Source organism: Scylla paramamosain, chromosome 28 (genome assembly GCF_035594125.1).
Source record: "Scylla paramamosain isolate STU-SP2022 chromosome 28, ASM3559412v1, whole genome shotgun sequence".
NCBI lineage: Eukaryota > Metazoa > Arthropoda > Malacostraca > Decapoda > Portunidae > Scylla > Scylla paramamosain.
The window spans coordinates 19,209,749-19,232,250 of NC_087178.1; the positions used below are offsets into that span (position 1 = coordinate 19,209,749).

The 22,502-nt window shown below is 39.9% G+C and overlaps 2 protein-coding genes across 2 annotated transcripts; one reads left to right on the forward strand and one right to left on the reverse strand.

Annotated features, from left to right (window-relative positions):
• Positions 1-746: 746 nt before the first annotated feature.
• Positions 747-4,136, reverse strand: LOC135115052 (WD repeat-containing protein 36-like). Its single transcript, XM_064031513.1, has one exon. It carries the CDS (start codon positions 4,028-4,030, stop codon positions 1,337-1,339), a length of 2,694 nt encoding a protein of 897 aa, XP_063887583.1. The 5' UTR covers positions 4,031-4,136; the 3' UTR covers positions 747-1,336.
• Positions 4,137-4,398: 262 nt separating this feature from the next.
• LOC135115053 (beta-centractin) lies at positions 4,399-11,744 on the forward strand. The gene is made up of 9 exons (XM_064031514.1): positions 4,399-4,555; positions 5,896-5,960; positions 6,375-6,476; positions 6,999-7,098; positions 7,239-7,363; positions 7,788-7,922; positions 8,442-8,616; positions 9,657-9,893; positions 10,011-11,744. Exons 1-9 carry the CDS (start codon positions 4,508-4,510, stop codon positions 10,152-10,154), a joined length of 1,131 nt encoding a protein of 376 aa, XP_063887584.1. The 5' UTR covers positions 4,399-4,507; the 3' UTR covers positions 10,155-11,744.
• The last annotated feature ends 10,758 nt before the right edge of the window (positions 11,745-22,502 follow it).

Consider the following 22,502-nt stretch of genomic DNA (forward strand, 5'->3'; position numbering starts at 1 on the left):
GGCCACTGCAACATAAGGGTTTCCACAGCTTACCTTCCTCATGTTTACCAACCTACCCATTTATTGACCAACACAAAGGATGAGCAGCTAAGTGACCTGTGGTCTGACTGCCGTATTCCACAAACTCACGGCCAGGTGTGTTAACTATACCACTGAGGCTCTCTCTCTAGGTATATATATATATATATATATATATATATATATATATATTATATCATGATATATTCTTTAGTATCAAACATTTTGGTAACTTGAGAACATCAGTATTTCTTAGAGTTGGAATATGGAATAGTGGACACTTCCCATCAAGATTGTCTAGTGTTAGCAATGTTGTTACACCTTTTCTTTTTGCAATCCTCAGCAGGCATGTAGGTCTTATTTACTCCTGCTGTGTTTTGCTCACTCTTGTGACTGCTAGAACATATCTGGATGATTTCCTTTATGGGATCTGATGGGAAGTTTGCATTTTGACCTCGTGTAATGTTGGTAGACTATACTCAAGAAGCTGACACTTGCAATTCAGAGCATATATACATCACTACCAACTATTAACATTATCTTTAGGTTGTGTGAATGCTGGTAAACATCTGTTAAAAGAAGCAGAGATGAGGTTGAGCCATTTTCACATCATATCAAGCCTCACAAAATTATCTGACATACATACCTGCTGAATACGGTGCTCATCTAAATTCCAGTTATTGATGTACATTTTTGTAATGGAAATGTATGTAAGCCAAAACTACTGGTGAAAGAAAAACAGTTTTATTGGAAAGAGTTCTTATCAAATTACTTTGTCAATAATGATTTTTTAAAGTAAATGAATCAAACAACAAAAAAATATACATGTTTTTCTCTGATGACAAAATGAATTATATTTTCCAATGATGAAACTGCCTCTTGTTCAAGAGAAATGTGTATTATGTGAACAATTATATAATTTCTCAAAGCACAATTTGCTGTTAAGTTAAAAGTTTTTGAAAGCTTCTGCCAGGCAGGAGCAACATAATTATGAAATGTTTCTACTAGAATTGACAAGTCACAACTGAAAACAGTTTTACACACACATAACATTAGCTTTCATATTACAAAACATTTTACATTTACAAAATATTTACAAGAAAAAAAAAAATCTGATTCATAGAACAAACTCTTACAAGAAATGTCTACATACTAAATAACAATAATGATACTACCACAATTGATCATGTATACTCGTATAGGCAATATGTACCAGAGATGATGTTTTGCTATGTAAACATGTCAAGATGATCAGATCACACATATAAAAATAAATCTTAATTGAAGTAATAATATACATACAGTTACTGTAAAGAACTCAATAATTGATCAAGGCAGCATTTTTGAAGTATGAAACAAGGCACAAAGTTTGATTCATTGAGTTACGCAGATTATGCCATGATCTGCCCAGGATGCCAGCCAAAGCCTCACACATCTGATGAACTTCTTCATTTTCTAAAATGTACTCTGCATGTAATTTCAGAAACAATCCAAGATAACCTTGCACAGCTTCAAAGTTATATTGTTTCTCTAAGGCAAACTTTATCATTTCTAAGAATTGAACCATCACCTCCTTTGACCCTCCTACATCAGGATCTAGCCCCCGAATTTCTACCTCCACACCTGAGGGTCCCTGATTCATCAGCATATTCAATGCCTCTTCTAGCTCTTTATTCTTTAACTTCTTCCCAAATGTAGTCAACACTTCAAAAGACATCACTGACTTTACTTTTGATTTTGCTTCATCTTTTTCTCCTTCTGCTGGAGCAAATTTAAATTCTAGGCCTGGGACAGTAGGAAGAAAGAAAGGAGCAGATTTAGGGACCTTGGGGGGTTCTACTGGTTTGTTTCTCTTTTTGATAACATCTAAACTCAAAAGATTCAGCCAACGTGAGGTTGGTAACAAGGCTAATGTCACAAATTCTTCAGATATCTGCTGAGGAGATTTATATTCATCATTATCAGTTTGACTTTCCTCTTTTACCTCAACAATTTCTTCTCCTTCCTTAGCAACCAACTGTGATGAATCAGCACATGTAGATGGTAGAAACACAGTAGGTGCCTTGTAATTCTGGGGCAAGGGATGAAGAGAGAGGTGGTGATAACATGCCTGATTTGACCACAGATAAATACCAAGGTGGTCTGTGTGTATAGTTGCTAAAAAATCTCCAACTGGTGACATTGTTAGTGATATACATGGGATTGGCACTAAAAAGCAATCAACACATGTACCTGAAGGAATGTCCCAAGTTCTGACTGTCTTATCAAGGGATGAACTTATGAGCCACTTAGAATCTGGGCTAAATGCCAAATCTGTCACCTGATTCTGATGACCATACAGTTTCCTAATCACTTTCTTTGTATCTACATCTACAACATGTATGCTCCAATCTTCAAGAGCAATTCCAAGGAGTCCTGAATCTTTATGCAAGGACATTTTTGAGATAGACTCACCCAATGTTAATCCCTTGATAAAGTGACAATCTTTCATCCTCCACCATTTCAGATGCATGTCCTCTCCCCCTGAGACTACATATTGGTTAAGTCCATCAGTCACAAGGCCACTCACACTACCTTCATGTGCAAAAGGGTCACCATATGTTCCTCTTAAAAGACCTGACTGTATATTGTATTTGTCCATGTGACCAGAGCTGTATCCTATGATTACAAAGTTTCCACAAATTGTCAAATCCAAACATGTTGCCATTACCCCACTCCAGTCCTTTTCTTTAAATCGCTCATGCAATAACTTGTGTTCTCCCATCTTTTGTGCACCAATAGACCACGTTGTTACCACTGTCTTTCCTCGATGCACTGCAGCAACATTGTCCCAGGCCTTTTCTTGTGCTGTTTCAGATGTAAACCGCATAATGGCTGGCATTACTTTCCGATCAAGATTCATATTTTTCTTTTTTGAAATTTTTCTGTTATATGAAGCCCTTCCTAGATTCTTATTCACAATGTCTGTCACTGTTGAAAATAGTCTCATGGAGGAATCTTCCCCTGCACTAAGAATACAATCACCAAGGCTGCCATGAAATCTTGCAAACAGTGGAGGTGCTGAGTGGCCATCTCGTATCTTGAGAAGCCTGGCACCACCATCTGGAAGATCAAATATCCACATTTTCAGGGTGTTGTCTGGTGATGAAGTGACCAGTAGAGGCTCATTAAGAAGACATTTCAAACCCAAGACTGGGCCATGGTGGGCATCTCGGATCTGTGATATAAGGTTCTTTTCTTCCAAGTTCCATATTGCTATGTGACCAATTTCACTGCCAGTCACCATCACTGGAAATTCATCACTCCGAAAGCCTATTCCAGTAACTTTGCCCCAGTCCTGATGGAGCTCCATGACTGTTTCATCATATTTAATGTTGTGGAGAATGATCTTACCACTAGTGAGACCAATTCCAATTACATCAGGTGCTGGAGCCTGTTCCAAAACACACACCCCAGCATTCCAGCCCTTGAAAGTGTATATGAGCTTACAGGTATTCAGATTCCATAGTTGCAATTTACCTTGCTTGCTCCCAAGCAGAATTTTGTTAAGGTAAGTTGCAGGATGTGTGAGGGCTGTGATTTGAAATGAATTTGCTTGAAACTCCATTTGCATGTATAATGACTCAGCTTTGATGTCCCAAACACGAAGGCAGTTAAGTTTATCCACTGCTATGAGATGAGGTCCAAATGGTAACATAAGATGAACACTGGCCTTGTGTCCAACATACTTGTGTTTGAGCTCGGTGCCGCGTCGCCATGCATAGATGTCGTTCCCACTGGCAGTGTAGATGTGGAAGGCATCCCCACACACGGCTACGATGGGGTTCTCGTGGGGATTTCCAACACCCAGCAGGCCCAGCTTGGCTGCCCCATAAGTATGGAACGTGTTGCCCACAACAGTAACTATCAGGTTCTCCTTCCTCCGCTGAATGTATCGAACCACTGGCGGTATGTTTGTGCTCACCAGTCCCAAGGCTCGATAAGGAGTGAATATCTTACTTCCTTCAGCCATAGTAGCCTACAGAACCTCGAAGGAGGCTGTGAAGGCTGTGCTTTGGGGGTGCACGAAACACGTGGTAGGACAGCGGCTTGTTTACAAGTGGTGGGGGAAGACGAGGCCAACAATATTTTGACGCATCCTCTTATCAAGTCATATAAAGGATGAGACCATGTGTACGGAAAGAACATAATAACGTATTTAAATTATCAACAGGCTTTATACCTGAAATGAATTTCCAGATTGATTTAAAATAAGCTCGTACTTATTTTAACAATTTTTCTCAGTTTGTCCTTAAAATTTTTAACACTTGTCTTACTATACAAATATTTTTTTGTTTTATCATATAAATAATAATGATATAGGGATATGCATCTAGAGTTTTGATATTTACAAGTCACCAGTGTGGTCCCCTCTGGCGGCGGCGCAGCGCACCTCGCAGAACACCATTGAGCGAGGTGGTGGCCGAACCTCACTCTTTCCGCCTGCACCATGGAGCCCTATGAAGTCTTGGTCAACCAGCCGGTGGTGATTGACAACGTAAGTAGGCGGTGCTATGGAAGTTCGATGAATGGAGAAGCAATTGCTGGATGGGAGATGCAAAATGTGGCGGCGGCGGAGAGGGAGGCGGGGGCGGCTGTCAAATGGTTTGTTGGGTGGATGACTCATACTGGTGTTGTGTTCCCTTGAGTGATTCAGGGAAAGGAGGGCCCGGCCATGAAGGGGCTTCTTATTAGGATCAGGTGAGGAGAGTGTTTGTGTGGCAGGCACGGGTAGCAGGGTTGCTTGGGCGTGGGTGGTGCAGGTGGCCGGGAGGGCGTGTTCAGGTGAGGGTAGGTTGGCAGTACCTGCTGTGTTCAGGTGTCATTGCCAAGCTCTTTTAATCACAAAGTTACAAGCTACGTAGTAATGAATATGTAGTCTGTTAATCCCATATTACTTTTTTTTCCATGATTTGAAAGCCGGTTTTGTGCCCAAATTAGGCAGGTGTTGCCAGCTTCCTTCATTGTGAGGGGCGGCATTCATAAACGAGGGTGCTTGTCAGGGCAGGGGTTTCTCACTTTCGATAATCAGCACCTTTCCAAAGTGTTATTAATGAAATATCACTTAATAATGTGGCTATCTGAGGTTGAAAGGGTGTGAAAGTGATCCTAATAGCTAAATGGTACCTAAATAGTACCATCATGGAACACATTATGCTTCAGTTCTTGCTCTAAGCTGTGATGTGTTGCTCTTGCAGAATTCCTATCGTGTCTGTCAGTTTGATGTCAAGTATGGATGGTAACAATTGAGTTTCAGTTTTACCATCATTGTGTACTATCATATATGCCACAGCTTTGTACAGGGATTGCAGAAAAGAGGGAATTCAGTTTGAGTGCTCTCTCTCTCTCTCTCTCTCTCTCTCTCTCTCTCTCTCTCTCTCTCTCTCTCTCTCTCTCTCTCTCTCTCTCTCTCTCTCTCTCTCTCTCTCTCTCTCTCTCTCCTGTTACTACTGATATATTTGGTCATATGTTTTTTGTGAAAATGTATTTTTTTCATGTTGCCTATTGTGTGTACTCTGGGGTAAGGTGGTGGTGTTTTTAGATACAATAGGACATATTTTAAATTACAGACTGGTGTAATCAGAAATGCATCACTATAAAGGCACATATTAATATCCTGCACTGGAATTGAAGCCTTGTTGGAGGGTGTTGGTACCTCCTCGCTGCTGGGGGTTAAAAAGCATTGCAAACTGTTTGTGCATTTGTTACAAGGCTGAGAGGAAGTAGGATTTTTCTTATATAAAAGGTATAGATGTTGCAACTCAGCATCCTCATATACATTCTTTGTATTTTAATGCTTTCTGTTATTTATTTACTTGGCTTTCTTCATGTTTTCAGGGCTCAGGTGTAATCAAGGCTGGTTTTGCTGGCGACCAGACACCAAAATGTCACTTTCCCAATTAGTAAGAAAATTGTTCTTGAGTGTTTTAATGTGTGGGGGTCCTTAAAGTACGGAAATGTGAATGGAATCATTATTGATAGCATGTTACAAATAATGATTATAATTTTGAATTTGCTCTTGTCTGCTGCTATACTTCATATTTCAAAGTTTACCTTCCTCCTGTGTTTTTTTTTTCTTGCTAATTGTTTGAATGTCCTGTTATATGGAAAGTGAAAGATTATAAGAAACATAACATATTGATAATCAAGCACTGCTAATTTCTCTTCAATGAATGAACTTGTAACTTCAAGTTTTGATTTCTTCCTAAGAGTCAGAATGTATACCTTGCTATTTTGGTACATAGCTTACACCTGACAGGTAACACATTGTGATGGGACTATAGAGAGATAGCTAATCTTTCTTCCTGGGCTTGCAGCATTGGCCGACCCAAGCATGTGCGAGTGATGGCTGGGGCCCTGGAGGGAGACCTGTTTGTGGGCCCCAAGGCTGAGGAGCACCGTGGTCTTCTTTCCATTCGGTGTGTATTTTGACATCAAAATTTTTTGTGATATTTGCTATTTTGAGGATGAAGACAGTCACTGCAAGCTGTCTCCTTTAATTAGATGATGAGTTAGTGGTAAAAGGGTCAAAAGCCTGGTCAGAATTATAGTCAGAAGATGTGGACTTATGTATAGGTGATGAAATAGCTATAGAAAACTTGGGAGAAAAGAGGACTACATTGAAATAAACTATTTTCTTATATTTTATCTATCCTTCCTACACATCAATCATGCCCTGTGAAATAGTAGCCAGGTTAAAATATCTAATTTAGATCGAAACAAAATTTTTTGCTTAGATCCTTACATGTAAACTTGATAGAAATTAGTTGCGATGTTGTTGCATACACATCAGCAAATGTTTCTTCTTTACCTGATATTTATTTTTCCTGGAAGTGTTTTTTTAAAATGACTTCTTGTTAATTTTTTGTGTGCAGCTAATAATTCCTGCATGTTATGAATATATTGCTAATTATGTTAATGAAAATTTTGGTGTTTTGCAGATATCCAATGGAGCATGGAATTGTGACGGACTGGAATGACATGGAGCGAATTTGGCAATATATTTATAGTAAAGATCAGTTGCAGACATTTGCTGAAGAGGTAAATGAGTGTGTGTAAAGTAGATAATCCTGTATCACCAGAGGAAAAGCAATTAATTTAGAGTGACCCTTATGCATGCTTGTATATAATTATCACAAAAAAAAAGATGCTGGCATACTAATGTTCTGTCTCCCTTCCAGCATCCCGTCTTACTCACAGAGGCTCCACTAAATCCACGAAAGAACAGAGAAAAGGCAGCTGAAATATTTTTTGAAACTTTTAATGTTCCTGCCCTCTTTGTCTCTATGCAAGCAGTTTTAAGTTTGTAAGTAAACATAATTCTATCAGACTAATCTGTAAAATTGAATAACACCATCATTGATATAAGATGCAAATTGACTGTCTTGGATGTTTGCTTTTGTGAGGTACTGCCTTATGAATGTCCATAACCAGGAAGCTGTCATGAATGCATTGGTTCTTTTGGAAACTACCATTTGTATATCAGGCTGATACCATGGCTCACTCTAGGATTAGAAATACATAGGAAAGGAATCCTAATTTTTCCCTTGCTCTGTCCATCTTGGTCAGATCTAGTGACACACAGGGAATGTGGTAGCTTTGTTCTTCAAGTTTGCCTACAGAGTGCATGGCCAGGAATCTTATTTGTTTGGAAAAGGACCAGTTTGTTGTATAACAAAAGAAAATTGGCTTATGTCATCTATAACATCAAGACTGATGCTATCTGGCAGATATGCAACGGGACGGACGACAGGAGTGGTGCTGGACTCAGGGGATGGAGTGACCCATGCAGTGCCCATCTATGAGGGTTTTGCAATGCCTCATTCCATCATGCGGGTTGACATTGCCGGCCGGGATGTCAGTCGGTGAGTGTTGCATAAGTAGTTGTGCTTGAAATGTCATTAGTAACAATATTGCCATCATTCTTATCTACTGTTATGATCACAAGCCCATTGTTGCACTACAGCTGTTGCATTAAAAGGATTAATTGGCATTATTTCATGTAATATTATTTAGTATATCAAATTATATCCATGGGATGGATTGTCATTGAGAGATGACATTTAAAATACATCTCTTTTAAGGATTGTAAGAATATTAGCAGAAGATAAGAGTGTGTTTTTTAACATTAATTTATTGGTTAGCATATTTGGCAAAGGGATATTGAAAATGTAGTATTTTCTTTGTGTAGTATTCTCTTTGCTTTTGATTTTCCTTTTATACCTCATTGTTGGACATGATCATTATGTAAGCTGTGAACTAATGAGCTTAATGTTTAATAAGGAAATGGACAATATATGTTCTCTTTAGCATCACTTTAACTGTCTTTTGTGTCCTGTTACATCTTAAATGTTACCAGTTCTGTTACTATGAAAATTTTACAGGTACTTAAAGTTATTGTTAAGGAAAGAAGGTCTGAGCCTCTACACGACGGCAGAATTTGAAGTGGTTAAAACTATGAAGGAGCGAGTGTGTTACCTCGCTACCAACCCACAGAGGGAGGAGAGTGTGGACACTGAGAGACTCCAGTACCAGTTGCCAGATGGTTCCACTGTTGAGGTCAGTATCATTGAGATTTTTTGACCATTGCTGACAGTACAAAGGTAAGGTATTTCATCATTCTCAAAATGTTATCACTTGCAATATGTTCAGCTGAAGGGGGTGTTGAAATATATTGTAGAGTGTGTAACTAATGTAGCAGCATTAACATTGGTGGTTAAGGTGGCTAATTTAGTTAAATCCCATATATACTGCATTAAAGGTTATCAGTTGTTTATAATTCTTAATAGCATGTCATATTTGAAGGATATGTTAAGGAGATTCTTTCACCAAATTAATATTTGCAAGAAAGTGTATGGTAAGTGACCTTAAAGTGAAGGTTGGCATCCTCTACCTCTACTATACCACATACTGTCTTTGTATTCTCTCTGTTTTCTGTATTTTCTCAGAGCTGGGGACCCTTTCATGGTTATCTATTTTTATCTTTTTCCAAGTGGTGATGTGGATTCATAAATATAGTGATGATTTTATTCATAGAGGCATCAAGGTTTGTATGGGTGAGGGGTGAATAGCATTGAGCTTATGTTTAGTTGTGGAGGACATTTGGGGCTGTTAGGATGGTGACATAGTCTTGTTTTGGGGGCTCGCAATTTTTGTGTTGTGCATCTCCTTCATTTCCCCTCTTGACATAGATTCTCATTTTATCTAAGACCATTTATGAGTGTTGAGTAAATCCTTGACACCTATCTCAGTGGTCCTGGATATGGGTAGTTGCTGTGGAAGTTGTTTGGTTTGGATCTGAGACTTGAGTTGTCTCAGCTTAAACAGTTATTGAACACTGGTAGTTGCTGATATAACCATGGCATAAATTCCTGTTTTCTGGGACTGCTGTGGTCACAGTTGTTTGTATGTCTTGATGTATTGCTAATTTATTCACCTGTGAGGTAATTGGTTGTTGGTTTGTATAAGTCTGTCAGAATGCATTCAGAGTTTAGTTATATGCTTATGCCACTTCTAATTCCCTCTCAGAATTTGATGTCACACTTGGTTAAACAAACACTTCTTCTAAGAGTGAATGAAGCACGTTGAAACTGTTTCAGGTGGGTCAGGCTCGCTTCCGTGCTCCTGAAGTATTGTTCCAGCCTCACCTCATTGGGGATGAGAGTGATGGCATCCATGAGGTGCTGCTCTATGCCATCCACAAGTCTGACATGGACCTGCGCAAACTGCTCTTCCAGAACATTGTCATCTCAGGAGGTTCAACTCTCTTCAAAGGATTTGGAGATAGATTGTTGTCTGAAGTTAAAAAACTGGCACCCAAAGATATCAAAATTAGGGTAAGTTTGTAATTTTTCTCTGGGAATAGAGGCCCTGTCACATGCTTGACTTACAGCATTGAATAATTTGGCAGCAGTTCCAAGTTTTTGTTTTACTAATGGCATATATCTCTCTAGATTTCAGCCCCAGCAGAGCGACTTTATTCCACATGGATTGGAGGCTCCATTTTAGCTTCCCTAGACACTTTCAAGCGCATGTGGGTCAGCAAACGAGAATATGATGAAGATGGTGCTCGAGCTATTCACCGGAAGACATTCTAATTGCCTCTAGTTGTAAGTGTAGTGTAGGGGAGTGTTGGGGCTACAGTTTTTTGTCAGTGGATTGAAATTATTCTTTGAAACCAAAACTCACACTTTATGGAATATGTGAACGTTCATTTATGTTATCGGGAGAAGTTATATTTATGTAATTATGGTTTGGAGGATTTTACTGAAGAATGGTGTTATAATAATTTTAAAAAGTAAGAGAATAACCCATGTTGCCTTGTCAACCATGGAAATGAAAGGGGTTGATAAGGCATAGTGCTGTCCAAGAAATTTTAAAATTGAGGTTTACACATCTGAATGACAAAATGAATGTAGTAATGTATATTTTGTTTTATTATGGTACATATGAATTGATCCATGTACATATTTATTGAACCAAAAAAAGGAAAAATTTATATATATTGAATTTTAATTGAGTACAGTACTTTTCTTTATGACGAGATTTAGTTTCAGTGAGCAGCTAGTAATGGAGCTGCTTGTGTGATAATGATTGTTGTAGGTGTGGACCAAGATAGCAGCATGAACCATTATTGATGTAAAGGTGAAGAGGCATGGGATAGTGAGCCATGGAGACAGTATTTGCTTTGTAACACCATTTAGAAATTCAGGTGCTGCATTAATACTTTATGAAGGTCATCTAGAAAGTTTTGGTGGATCCTTTAAAGAAGAGAAAAAATTATTCATCCAGTTTATGCCTCTTCCATATTAAAGATTTTGTACTTATACATATGTATTTTTAATATATAGTAAAAATCTAAATATTATTACTAGTTATAATTTAAAATGCTTGAAACTTCATTTGCCATTGCTGACCTGATTTGCAACTAAAGTAAAATCTTTCATTGTGAAGAAGAAAGACTTAGATGTTAATGAACATTGGCATCAAAGATAATTCCAGTATGAATAGTTAGCATATTGAACATAAACATCGTACAATGTGGTGTAACACAAAGACCAATCTTGTGACATGTAAGTTTGGTATAGCGTTAACTTTTATTGCTTCTGTGCCTTGACGATAGAAATTCATTGCTTGTATGAGACCAAAGGTAGAAATACTCCAAGTAAAGGTAAATGCTTCATTATCCTTGTGCATAACACTTTGTATATCCAATGCCTTGTCACTTCTGTAGCACCCTGTTCTGTTTTTGCCTCACACCCACTCCAGTCCTTTATGTCAGTGAGATGTGCATTGCTGACCCACTTGCTGTGAAAAATTAAAGTCTTGAACCTTGTTTACTGCCATTGAAATTTGCTTTTTCCCTGGCATTTAAGGACAAAATATAGCTTTAACTGGTCTATTAGTTGTGATGTTTATTTATTGACATGTTAATTATTGTTTTGTATTTGTATAGCATAGTGATTCTGATGTACACAATCTTTTGTTTTGTAAAGGAAGGTGGATTGAGCTGCTCTAGTAAATTGCAGTGAGCAAGGAATCTTAAGATTTTTTAATTTTAAAGAAGCACAATATTATTTAGCTCATTTGCTATGTTTTCAATATTAAGATTAGTATTTTCATTGAATTTATGGTGACATTTCCAATATGTAATTACATTTTTTTTTTTCAATTTATAATGAAGTCTATAATTGTTTGGCTTTTCCTTTTGTACTGATATCAACTTTGTAATGAGAAGTACACAAAATTATACTCCTCTAATTGTTTAAGTAAGTTTTCACATGAAGATTCCCAGAAATTACACTATCAGAAATGTCATGTTCACAAAAAAAAAAAAAAAAAAAAAAAAAATTGCTCGTGTACTGCTGCTGTGCAGTATTAGCGGTTTCAACATTGAAAGGAAGACACAAATAATGCTGAAAATATTATGGGCCTGCAAGGGGACATTAAAATAAAGTATGTTGGTATTTCTCTGTGTAACTGGTAAATATAGGTTTAAAGGATGAAATTACGATCATTCTTAGTGAACTTATTCAGCTGTCATGCTTTATTTCATTTAACTTTTAGTGTGTAACAAATTGGCTTTCTGGTGAACAGAAGTTCTTATTTATTTATTTTATGTTATGTTATTTTATTTATTTATTTATTTTTTTATTGTGAACGAATACTGCTGAGACAAGCTGGATGGTTCATCCTGCAAGAATCTGTTATTAGGTAGTGCAATAAAAGGATCAAACCCAGATTGAGGTACGTATTTATGGGAAAAGAATGAATAAGTAAATAGAAGTAAATAGAATAAAAAAGTGAATAAAATAAATAGATAGAAACATAAAATAATGCAAGAAACAGTGGCGTGAAGCCATATGGAGGTTTGCAGGAGTGAAGTGTGCGTGGTAACACTTGTATGAATGTGAAGGTTAGTAGGAGGAGGCAGTAGACACCTGCCGAAACGATAATTACTCCCAGTTAGGTCTAAAGCACTGTTCAGGGGATGCTGTGAACTTATCATTAAACCCAGCTGTGACCTCGCTGAACGTTTCCCTTTGTGTCACACAACACAAGGGGGCAGTCGCAGCCTGCCCTCTAAAGACAACTCTCTTCCACACAAAACTACAAGCACCAAATAACACACACACCCTTCACTCAAAAATTTTAAAATCATCATGGCGACTCCTACACCAGCCTCGGAGTCCCCATCTGGGGAGGGGACCATAAATGTCGGACTGCCTTTCTGTCGACGACCCTAAGTGTTTTGACACCCCCCTCAACTTTTTCTTCATTAACTTCTGCAACATTCGTGGTCTAAGATCTAATTTTCAATCTGTAGAACACCACCTCTCCTCTTCTAAACCTCATCTTCTTTTCCTCACTGAAACTCAGGTGTCTGAGGCAACTGGCAGTAGCCCCTTTTTCTGTTCCCTCCTACTTTCTCTATCCTCATTTTCGATCCAAAGCTGGATGCTGCGTTTATGTGCTTTCGTGCCCACGCTCTTGAATCTTCCGAGTTTTCCACCATCTGGCTACGACTACAGAGTCACTCTCATACTAAATTTATCTGTACTGTATACCTCTCACCTAACTCCTCTGATTATAAGAAATTCTTTGACTACTTAACTTCCAAAGTGGAGCACATTCTGACCCTCTTCCCTTTTTGCAGAGATCTCCATTCTTGGAGACTTCAATGTTCACCACCAGCTTTGGCTTTCCTCTCCCTTCACTGACCATCCTGGTGAACTAGCCTACAACTTTGCTATCCTCCATGACCTAGAGCAATTGGTGCAACACCCTACTCGTATTCCTGACCGTCTAATTCCCAACATTCTTGACCTTTTCCTGACCTTTAATCCTTCTGCTTATGCTGTCACCCTTTCTTCTCCGTTGGGCTCCTCCGATCACAATCTCATATCTTTATCTTATCCTATCGCTCCAGTCCCTCCTCAGGATCCCCCTAAGCGAAGGTGCCTCTGGCGTTTTGCCTCTGCTAGTTGGGGGGACCTGAGGAGATATTTTGCTGATTTTCCTTGGAATGACTACTGCTTCCGTGTCAGAGACCCGTCTTTGTGTGCTGAGCGCATAACAGAGGTGATAGTGTCTGGCATGGAGGCGTACATTCCTCACTCTTTTTCTCGTCCTAAACCTTCTAAACCTTGGTTTAACACAGTTTGTTCTCGTGCTATACATGATACAGAGGTGGCCCACAAAAGGTACTTAAGCCTTCCATTACCAGAATCTCATGCACTTTATATTTCTGCCCGGAATCATGCCAAGTCTGTTCTCCAACTAGCCAAAAACTCCTTCATTAACAGAAAATGTCAAAACCTTTCAAGATCTAACTCCCCTCGTGATTTCTGGCATCTAGCCAAAAATATTTCCAATAACTTTGCTTCTTCTTCTTTCCCTCCTCTATTTCAACCAGATGGCACCACTGCTATCACATCTATTTCTAAAGCTGAACTCTTCGCTCAAACCTTTGCTAAAAACTCTACCTTAGACGATTCTGGGCTTGTTCCTCCCTCTCCTCCACCTCTCCTCCACCCTCTGACTACTTCATGCCACCTATTAAAATTCTTCGCAATGATGTTTTTCCATGCCCTCGCTGGCCTAAACCCTCGGAAGGTTTATGGTCCTGATGGGGTCCCTCCTATTGTTCTCCGAGACTGTGCCTCCGTGCTTGCACCTTGCCTAGTCAAACTCTTTCAGCTCTGTCTGTCAGCATCTACCTTTCCTTCTTGCTGGAAGTTTGCCTACATTCAACCTGTTCCTAAAAAGGATGACCGTTCTAATCCCTCAAACTACCGTCCTATTGCTTTAATTTCCTGCCTATCTAAAGTTTTTGAATCTATCCTCAACAGGAAGATTCTTAAACATCTATCACTTCACACCCTTCTATCTGATCGCCAGTACGGATTCCGTCAAGGCCGCTCTACTGGTGATCTTCTGACTTTCCTTACTGAGTCTTGGTCATCCTCTTTTAGAGATTTTGGTGAAACTTTTGCTGTTGCCTTGGACATATCAAAAGCTTTTGATAGAGTCTGGCACAAAGCTTTGATTTCCAAACTACCCTCCTACGGTTTCTATCTTTCTCTCTGTAACTTCATCTCAAGTTTCCTTTCTGACCGTTGTATTGCTGCTGTGGTAGACGGTCACTGTTCTTCTCCTAAATCTATTAACAGTGGTGTTCCTCAGGGTTCTGTCCTGTCACCCACTCTCTTCTTATTATTCATTAATGATCTTCTAAACCAAACTTCTTGTCCTATCCACTCCTACGCTGATGATACCACCCTGCACTTTTCCACGTCTTTTCATGGACGTCCAGCCCTTCAGGAGGTAAACATATCACGCAGGGAAGCCACAGAACGCTTGACTTCTGATCTTTCTAAAATTTTTGATTGGGGCAGAGCAAACTTGGTATTGTTTAATGCCTCAAAAACTCAATTCTTCCATCTATCAACTCGACACAACCTTCCAGACAACTATCCCCTCTTCTTCAATGACACTCAACTGTCCCCCTCTTCTACACTGAACATCCTCGGTCTGTCCTTTACTTATAATCTGAACTTGAAACTTCACATCTCATCTCTAGCTAAAACAGCTTCTATGAAGTTAGGTGTTCTGAGACGTCTCCGCCAGTTTCTCTCACCCCCCCCCCCCCCAAGCTGCGAATTCTGTATAAGGGCCTTATCCGTCCATGTATGGAGTATGCTTCACATGTCTGGGGAGGTTCCACTCATACTGCTCTTCTAGACAGGGTGGAATCACAAGCTTTTCGTCTCATCAACTCCTCTCCTCTAACTGACTGTCTTCAGCCTCTCTCTCACCGCCGCAATGTTGCATATCTGGCTGTCTTCTACCGCTATTTTCATGCTAACTGCTCTTCTGATTTTGCTAACTGCATGCCTCCCCTCCTTCCTCGGCCTCGCTGCACAAGACTTTCTTCTTTCTCTCACCCCTATTCTGTCCACCTCTCTAACGCAAGAGTTAACCAGTATTCTCAATCATTCATCCCTTTCTCTGGTAAACTCTGGAACTCCCTGCCTGCTTCTGTATTTCCACCTTCCTATGACTTGAATTCCTTCAAGAGGGAGGTTTCAAGACACTTATTCATCAATTTTTGACCACTGCTTTGACCCTTTTATGGGACTGGCATTTCAGTGGGCATTTTTTTTATTAGATTTTTGTTGCCCTTGGCCAGTGTCCTTCCTACATAAAAAAAAAAAAAAAAATGTACAGCACGTAATATATATGCTTAGATTGTTCCATCCAACGGCAAAATTAAGAATGCAGGGCTGATGTTGAGGTATCTAGAACAACAAGACACAAACCCCATATTACTACTGCAGAGGAGAGACTCTATGCATGCTCCTGCTACAAATGACTAGGTACATTACGTAAGAGGGCGTATTGGAGTGTTGTTTGAAAGTAGATTAAACATATGGCATCTAATATGAAAAGTGTAAAGGTAAATTGTTATGTAAATCGTAACAAAATGGGAAAACGTAAATTACAGTATGACGCAAAATTGTCTCACGGACATTTGGCAAGGATAACGGACTCGAAATGTCCCTTGAAAATTCCATGCTTAGCCTAAGTTACCCAATCTAAAACACCATAGAAAACGGATTTGCCCGCTGTTTGACCTTGAGAATGTTACTTCTTTGTATTTTAGCTATATTTGATCAGATATGACTAATTTTGTAATGGAAAAGTAAGCAAAATAATTTTAAGATTTAAGTCTACGATAAGAAAATTAATATTGATATCTTTTCACAAGAGAACAATAAAGATCCTCGGTGTGGCAACATAACACGGTCAGCTGTGAAGTACAAGACACTCAGCTGATTGTTTGGAGTGGACTGTTTTGAAGGATTACTGGCGATTTCCAGTCTCCACGACATCCCAAGTAAGTGTCTGCAATCCTAAGCATATTTCTCAGTCGTTAAGAAAATATAGGTCATTCTGTACTCTCATGTTTTAGCTTAAGGAGGCTGTATTGACCAAGAAAGTGGCTTGTCGGGAGGGGGGTATTGACACTAACCAGTGAATTTAACAGTCCCTGCTACACTACAGCTATGAAATTATCTCGGATTCTGTGTGACACTAAGTGAGATAGTTGGATGGTAAAACCGAGACTATTTGTAATAGATAGTTTGGATAATGTTACAGCTAGTCATATCCTTTAGTTGGAAGCGACGTCACGGATAATCATATTCAATACACAACCAATTATAGAAGTCAGGTTGTTTGTATGTGCAAGATTAACAGTAACCTAGGTTAGAATAAATACTCCGGCAAGAAATATTTGACAGAGACCGGAAAGTGTTAATAAATGTCAAACTCTGGGTACTGCGAGACTGGAAGAGATTAGATGGTCTAAGGTACAGGTTTCGATTCTTCAAGTTGTACGGATACTGTGTCGTGTTGTTATATTAGGTATGCTTGACATTTCAAACACGTTTTGACACGCACTCACGAGAATCTTAAGAAAATACTGCGTTTGATTATGTTGCATGATAAAGAACATGATTTAGACGTAGCCTACTCAGCATAGATACATGCAAGTATTTGACTATATAGTATGACTGCGAATAAGTTTACCCTCCCGTAATGCTGTAGAAAAAAAAAAGGCATTGAAGAAAATGAGTTTTGAAGGACATGCTCAAGTAAAGTTGTGTGTGTGTGTGTGTGTGTGTGTGTGTGTGTGTGTGTGTGTGTGTGTGTGTGTGTGTGTGTGTGTGTGTGATGTATCGGATACCATATTTTAGAGTTCCGACGATGTGGAGGCGGAGGAGAATATGCTTTTCTCATAAAATGTTGATGTAACTGGGGAAGAAAATTACAGGGGACAAGATGGAATGATCACCTTCCCCCCACTTCCTTCCCCAGTTACTCTTCTGCTTTCGTTATGAACTCCCTTCCTCCTTCTACTCCACAATATGTCCCTTCCTCCCCCTGTTCCTTTCTTTTCCATTTCTATTTTGTTTTATCCCAAACCATCCTCCTTGTCACCTCCCCTCCCATTATCCATCCAAGACAGAAGTAGAAGGGAATGATGCGTCGCTGTCTATCCCCCTCACTCACTTATCCTCCAGTTTTGGATTATCCTTTTTGACCTTTCTTTGGGGACTGGCTCTCTCATTTAGCATTTTTAACACTTTTGTTGTCCTGGGAAAGTGCCACTCTTACATAAAAAAAAAAAAAAAACACTAAAACATGACAAATAATTTTTGCATCGTGTTTGTTAGTAAGGGTGGGGTCGGTTATAAGCAACGACCTGTTCCCCCCCCCGCCCGCCTCGGCCTCATTCCCACAAAGCGCGCAATTAGCAAGGCGGTGCCGAGTGATTTAGTGGTGCGGGCTCATAAGACGCGAGCTCCTTCTGATTAATTAAAGGATTCAGTGTTACGTAACTTCATTTCCATATCTAGATCATGAGTGCAGCACACACACACACACACACACACACACACTCTCTCTCTCTCTCTCTCTCTCTCTCTTTCTCTCTCTCTCTCTCTCTCCATATGTATATATAAAAATACATAACGAAATAAACATCTTGACACTAATGTTTTTGTCTGTCTGTCTGTCTGTGTGTCTGTGTGTGTGTTTGTCAGTCTTTGTGTCTGTGTCTGTCTGTTCACCTGAGTTTTTGAGTTAATGTGTTCAAGTGAGCAAAGCAACGGCAGACAGGTAATCCAGATGTTTATATTTCACAGGCCGGCGATTCGGAGGAGGTCTAGTGTCGCCAGCCCGCTGCAGTAAGGTAAGACTGCTATTATTATTATTATTATTATTATTATTATTATTATTGTTATTATTATTATTATTATTATTATCATTCAGGATGTGGTTTGATCTCGGAATGATTTCAAACTTACATATTCAGTTTAATTTTTTAAGTATTCTCAACCACGTTCATTCACTTTTTAGTTCAGCTGTCTATCTTTAATGTGAGGTTTGGCTTATTTTTCAGAATTTATGTCATTGGGGAAACTACACAAGTGCAAAAATACCACGTAACGATGACAGTGGGAGGAGGGGGAGGGGAGGGGGAGGGAGGGAAGGAATGAGGGAGGAAGGAACGAAGGAATTAAGAAGCGGAGGAAGAGGTGGAGAAGAAGGAAGAAGGAAAATGAAGAAGAGGAGGTAGAAGATCAGGAGGAAGAAGAGAAGGAGGAGATGAGGAGAAAGAGAAAGACAGAAGGTGAGAAGGAAAAAAGAAGAGGAGGAGATAAGAGAGGGTGACAAGTAGCATGAAGAGGAAGAGGAGGAGGGAGGAGGAAGAGGAGGATGTGGGTGGGGGGAATGTTGCATGACTTCATGATGGTGTGGAATCATGAGCAGCTGACAAAATACATCCATATTGCTGTCACCATTTTACTGCAAAGTGTCAGGAATGCACAAGACGCCAGCCACACCTTTTTCTCCCTCACCCGCCCCCTCTCTCTCTGGCTGGTAAAATAATGCTATCTTTTTCGTCATTCCTTGGTCACTTTATGCTTGGTGGGGACTGAGTGGACAGTGGGAGGTGCCTGTACTCACACACACACACACACGCACACACACATCACCAGTCTCCACACAGGCGGCGGGAAAGGAGGTTGAGACACGGGGAAATGGGCGCACTGTGTTTACTGCTCTTAAAGTTGCTTGCATGGGACGGGCGGTGTATCCTTGTATTGCATCTGTCCGTATGTGAGAGTGGGTGAGTGATCGCCTCTCTCTTTCTCTCAGGGGTTATTTGGGAGTTACATTTATGGTATATTTTCCCCTTGAAGTCAGTCCGCGGGCTCGTTTTCCTCCGTTTTCTTCCGCGCGATTCGATTTTGTTTTTCGTTTGTATCGTGAGGAAAATGAAAGAATTGTAACGTTTCTGGAAGTTTATGGTTTCACGTATTTGTTTATTTATTTATTTACTTATTTATTGCTTGTATGGTAATTTGCTTTAAGGAATATTTTAGGTACTGCTTTGCTTGTAGTGTATCCTGCTTGCGGTCTCTGTGGTTCTCATTTTGGTAGTTTTAGGAATATAATGAATAACTTTTACTGTCTCTTAAACTGGTGTTCTGCGATTCTTGGAGTTTCCCTTGACTTTTATTTTCGTTTATTTTCTTTTATATTTATTTATTTTTCTTAGGTCAAGGAACAGAAAACACTATTTCTTCATTGAATTTGCATGAATCGAAAATATGATACGGTACAAAATAAAACTACTACTACTACTACTACTACTACTACTACTACTACTACTAAACAAGCGTAAGGATAGAAGAGCAGAAAATTAAACGTATAGGCCAGAAGAAATATTTTAAGGTCAACATAACGCATCTCTCTCTCTCTCTCTCTCTCTCTCTCTCTCTCTCTCTCTCTCTCTCTCTCTCTCTCTCTCTCTGGATTCGGCGTTTGGTCTCGTTTTCTGTGTCTTATTGGTGGTCTTCTGGGACAAGAAAATTTTGCGACTCGACCCAAATTGAGTTCAAGTGGAGGGATGTGGGTATGTATGGCGTGCGTGCGTGCGTGCGTGTGTGTGTGTGTGTGTGTGTGTGTGTGTGTGTGTGTGTGTGTGTGTGTGTGTGTGTGTGTGTAGCAAGTCATTTGTAAATACCTAAGTTGTTGCTATCATTGTTATCTATGTGCATGTATTTCAGGAGAGAGAGAGAGAGAGAGAGAGAGAGAGAGAGAGAGAGAGAGAGAGAGAGAGAGAGAGAGAGAGAGAGAGAGAGAGAGAGAGAGAGAGAGGTGTCTGTCTTTAAGTTTCCCCCTGCTACCCACCACGTATATTTACCTCTGATGCTTGAATGGATGCATTAGAGACTACGAGTATATAAACCACGTGTAGAACTATTGCCTTGGTGCAGCTTCCCTCGCTATTGTGCTCTCGTATGTGTCTGTCACAGGTTCCCAAAGAAAATTTTGTCTAAGCGTGTCGTGAGAAGCAGTTTAAAGAAGCTTATTAAGAAATTAGTGAAAGAAGTATTATAGAGGGTAATAGAGCGAATGAAAGCAGTGTCGTGGGAGAGGGAATTGAGGGAATAAGGGTAATGAGAGAGAGAGAGAGAGAGAGAGAGAGAGAGAGAGAGAGAGAGAGAGAGAGAGAGAGAGAGAGAGAGAGAGGGGGGAGGAAGAGAAAGTTATGTATGCGTTGCCAAGGAGGAGGAAGAGGACGACGTTGTAGGAGGAGGAGGAGGAGGAGGAGGAGGAGGAGGAGGAGGAGGTCACGGTCAGCTTCAGGCCAAGAGGGAGCGTTGACCCCGTCCTTCCTCCTTCCCTTCCCCCTTTCCCTTCCGCTGGTTAAGGTCAGATGGGGTTAGGTTAGGTCACGAGACAGAGAGAGAGAGAGAGAGAGAGAGAGAGAGAGAGAGAGAGAGAGAGAGAGAGAGAGAGAGAGAGAGAGAGAGAGAGAGAGAGAGAGAGAATGTAGGTGAAGGAGAGGAAAAATATAGACAAGTTTCCATCTCAAGAAACAACATGACGAAGGAATTTATTTGTTTCCCTTCTTTCCTCTCCTTCATTCTTCAGTTTTCCTCTCCCCGTCCTTCCTTTAGAGAGAGAGAGAGAGAGAGAGAGAGAGAGAGAGAGAGAGAGAGAGAGAGAGAGAGAGAGAGAGAGAGAGAGAGAGAGAGATGCATGAAGAAAATTAGTAAGCAGGTCGACGCCACTTTGACTGACCATGGAAAGGGAGAGTGTAAGGAGGAGGGGGAGGAAGAGAAGGAGGAGGAAGAGGAGGAGGAGGAGGAGGAGGAGGAGGAGGAGGAGGAGGAGGAGGAGAAAATAATGTTGAAGGAGGGGAAAGCATTAGTAGATGTAATGAGAACATAATGAACAACAAAGAAAGAATAATAATATCTGTAATGTAAATATGTATCACGATAAGTATATACGTAAAAAAAAAAAATAATAAAACTAATAATAAAAAAAAGATAGCAAGGAAAAATAAATACACTAGTTTATGTAATGTATACTTTCACAGACGGTCTATATAATTATATGTATTTATTTATTTATTTTTTTTGTGCTATTTATTTACATATTTGATCATACACGCTACGTAGTATTAAGGAATATTTATTTTGGGGTGAAGATAAACTTGAGTGCGGGAGTTGTTTATATGATGAAGAAAGATATTAACTTAAAAAAAAAAAAGATGCGAGATGAACGAACGTCGCATGTGACCTTCCTCTCTCTCTCTCTCTCTCTCTCTCTCTCTCTTGAATCGTGACTCTTGGGGCCTCACATTTATTCTCCCCTCTATCTCCCTCTCCTCTTCCTCCTCTTCTCGTTCCTTACTTTTTCTCCCTCCTTTTCCATTTCCCTTTCCCCATTCCACCGACTCTTTTTTTCCTCCCCCCCCCTCTCTCTCTCTCTCTCTCTCTCTCTCTCTCTCTCTCTCTCTCTCTCTCTCTCTCTCTCTCTCTCTCTCTCTCTCTCTGGTTCCTGGTTTGTGGTGATCCTTCGTTCCTCCGCTCCCCTTCATTACAATCCCCCCTCTCCCTCCCCCTTACCTCACACTACCTCCCCCCTCCATACATATATCTGCACGCCCCATTCACACACTCACCTTCCTTCACCTTCCTCCACGTGTCCTTGTAATATTTTCGTATCATTAAAATTAATTTGTATTACTTTTACTTTTAGGTCTGTCTTTCATCATTTGATAGTGTGTGTGCGTGCGTGTGTGTGTGTGTGTGTGTGTGTGTGTGTGTGTGTGTGTGTGTGTGTGTGTGTGTGTGTGTGTGTGTGTGTGTGTGTATTCAGTATTCGTTTGTTTTGACTTTTTTTTATTAATATGCTTTTCTTTTTTTTCAATCTACGTACATTATTGTATTAATTTTTGGAGTTCGTGTCTCCCGCTCTTCATCTCCTTCCTGCTCTGCTTTCTCCTCCTCCTCCTCCTCCTCCTCCTCCTCCTCTTTCCCCTTGTTCATTAAAACCTAAATAATGTTGGTCAT

Bases quoted from the DNA above. Each gene is read 5' to 3' on its own strand.
- LOC135115052 (XM_064031513.1), bottom strand. From the start codon at position 4,030: ATGGCTGAAGGAAGTAAGATATTCACTCCTTATCGAGCCTTGGGACTG.
- LOC135115053 (XM_064031514.1), top strand. From the start codon at position 4,508: ATGGAGCCCTATGAAGTCTTGGTCAACCAGCCGGTGGTGATTGACAAC. The intron at 6,477-6,998 runs GTGTGTATTTTG...GGTGTTTTGCAG, and splicing joins CGTGGTCTTCTTTCCATTCG to ATATCCAATGGAGCATGGAA. The intron at 8,617-9,656 runs GTCAGTATCATT...AAACTGTTTCAG, and splicing joins CAGATGGTTCCACTGTTGAG to GTGGGTCAGGCTCGCTTCCG.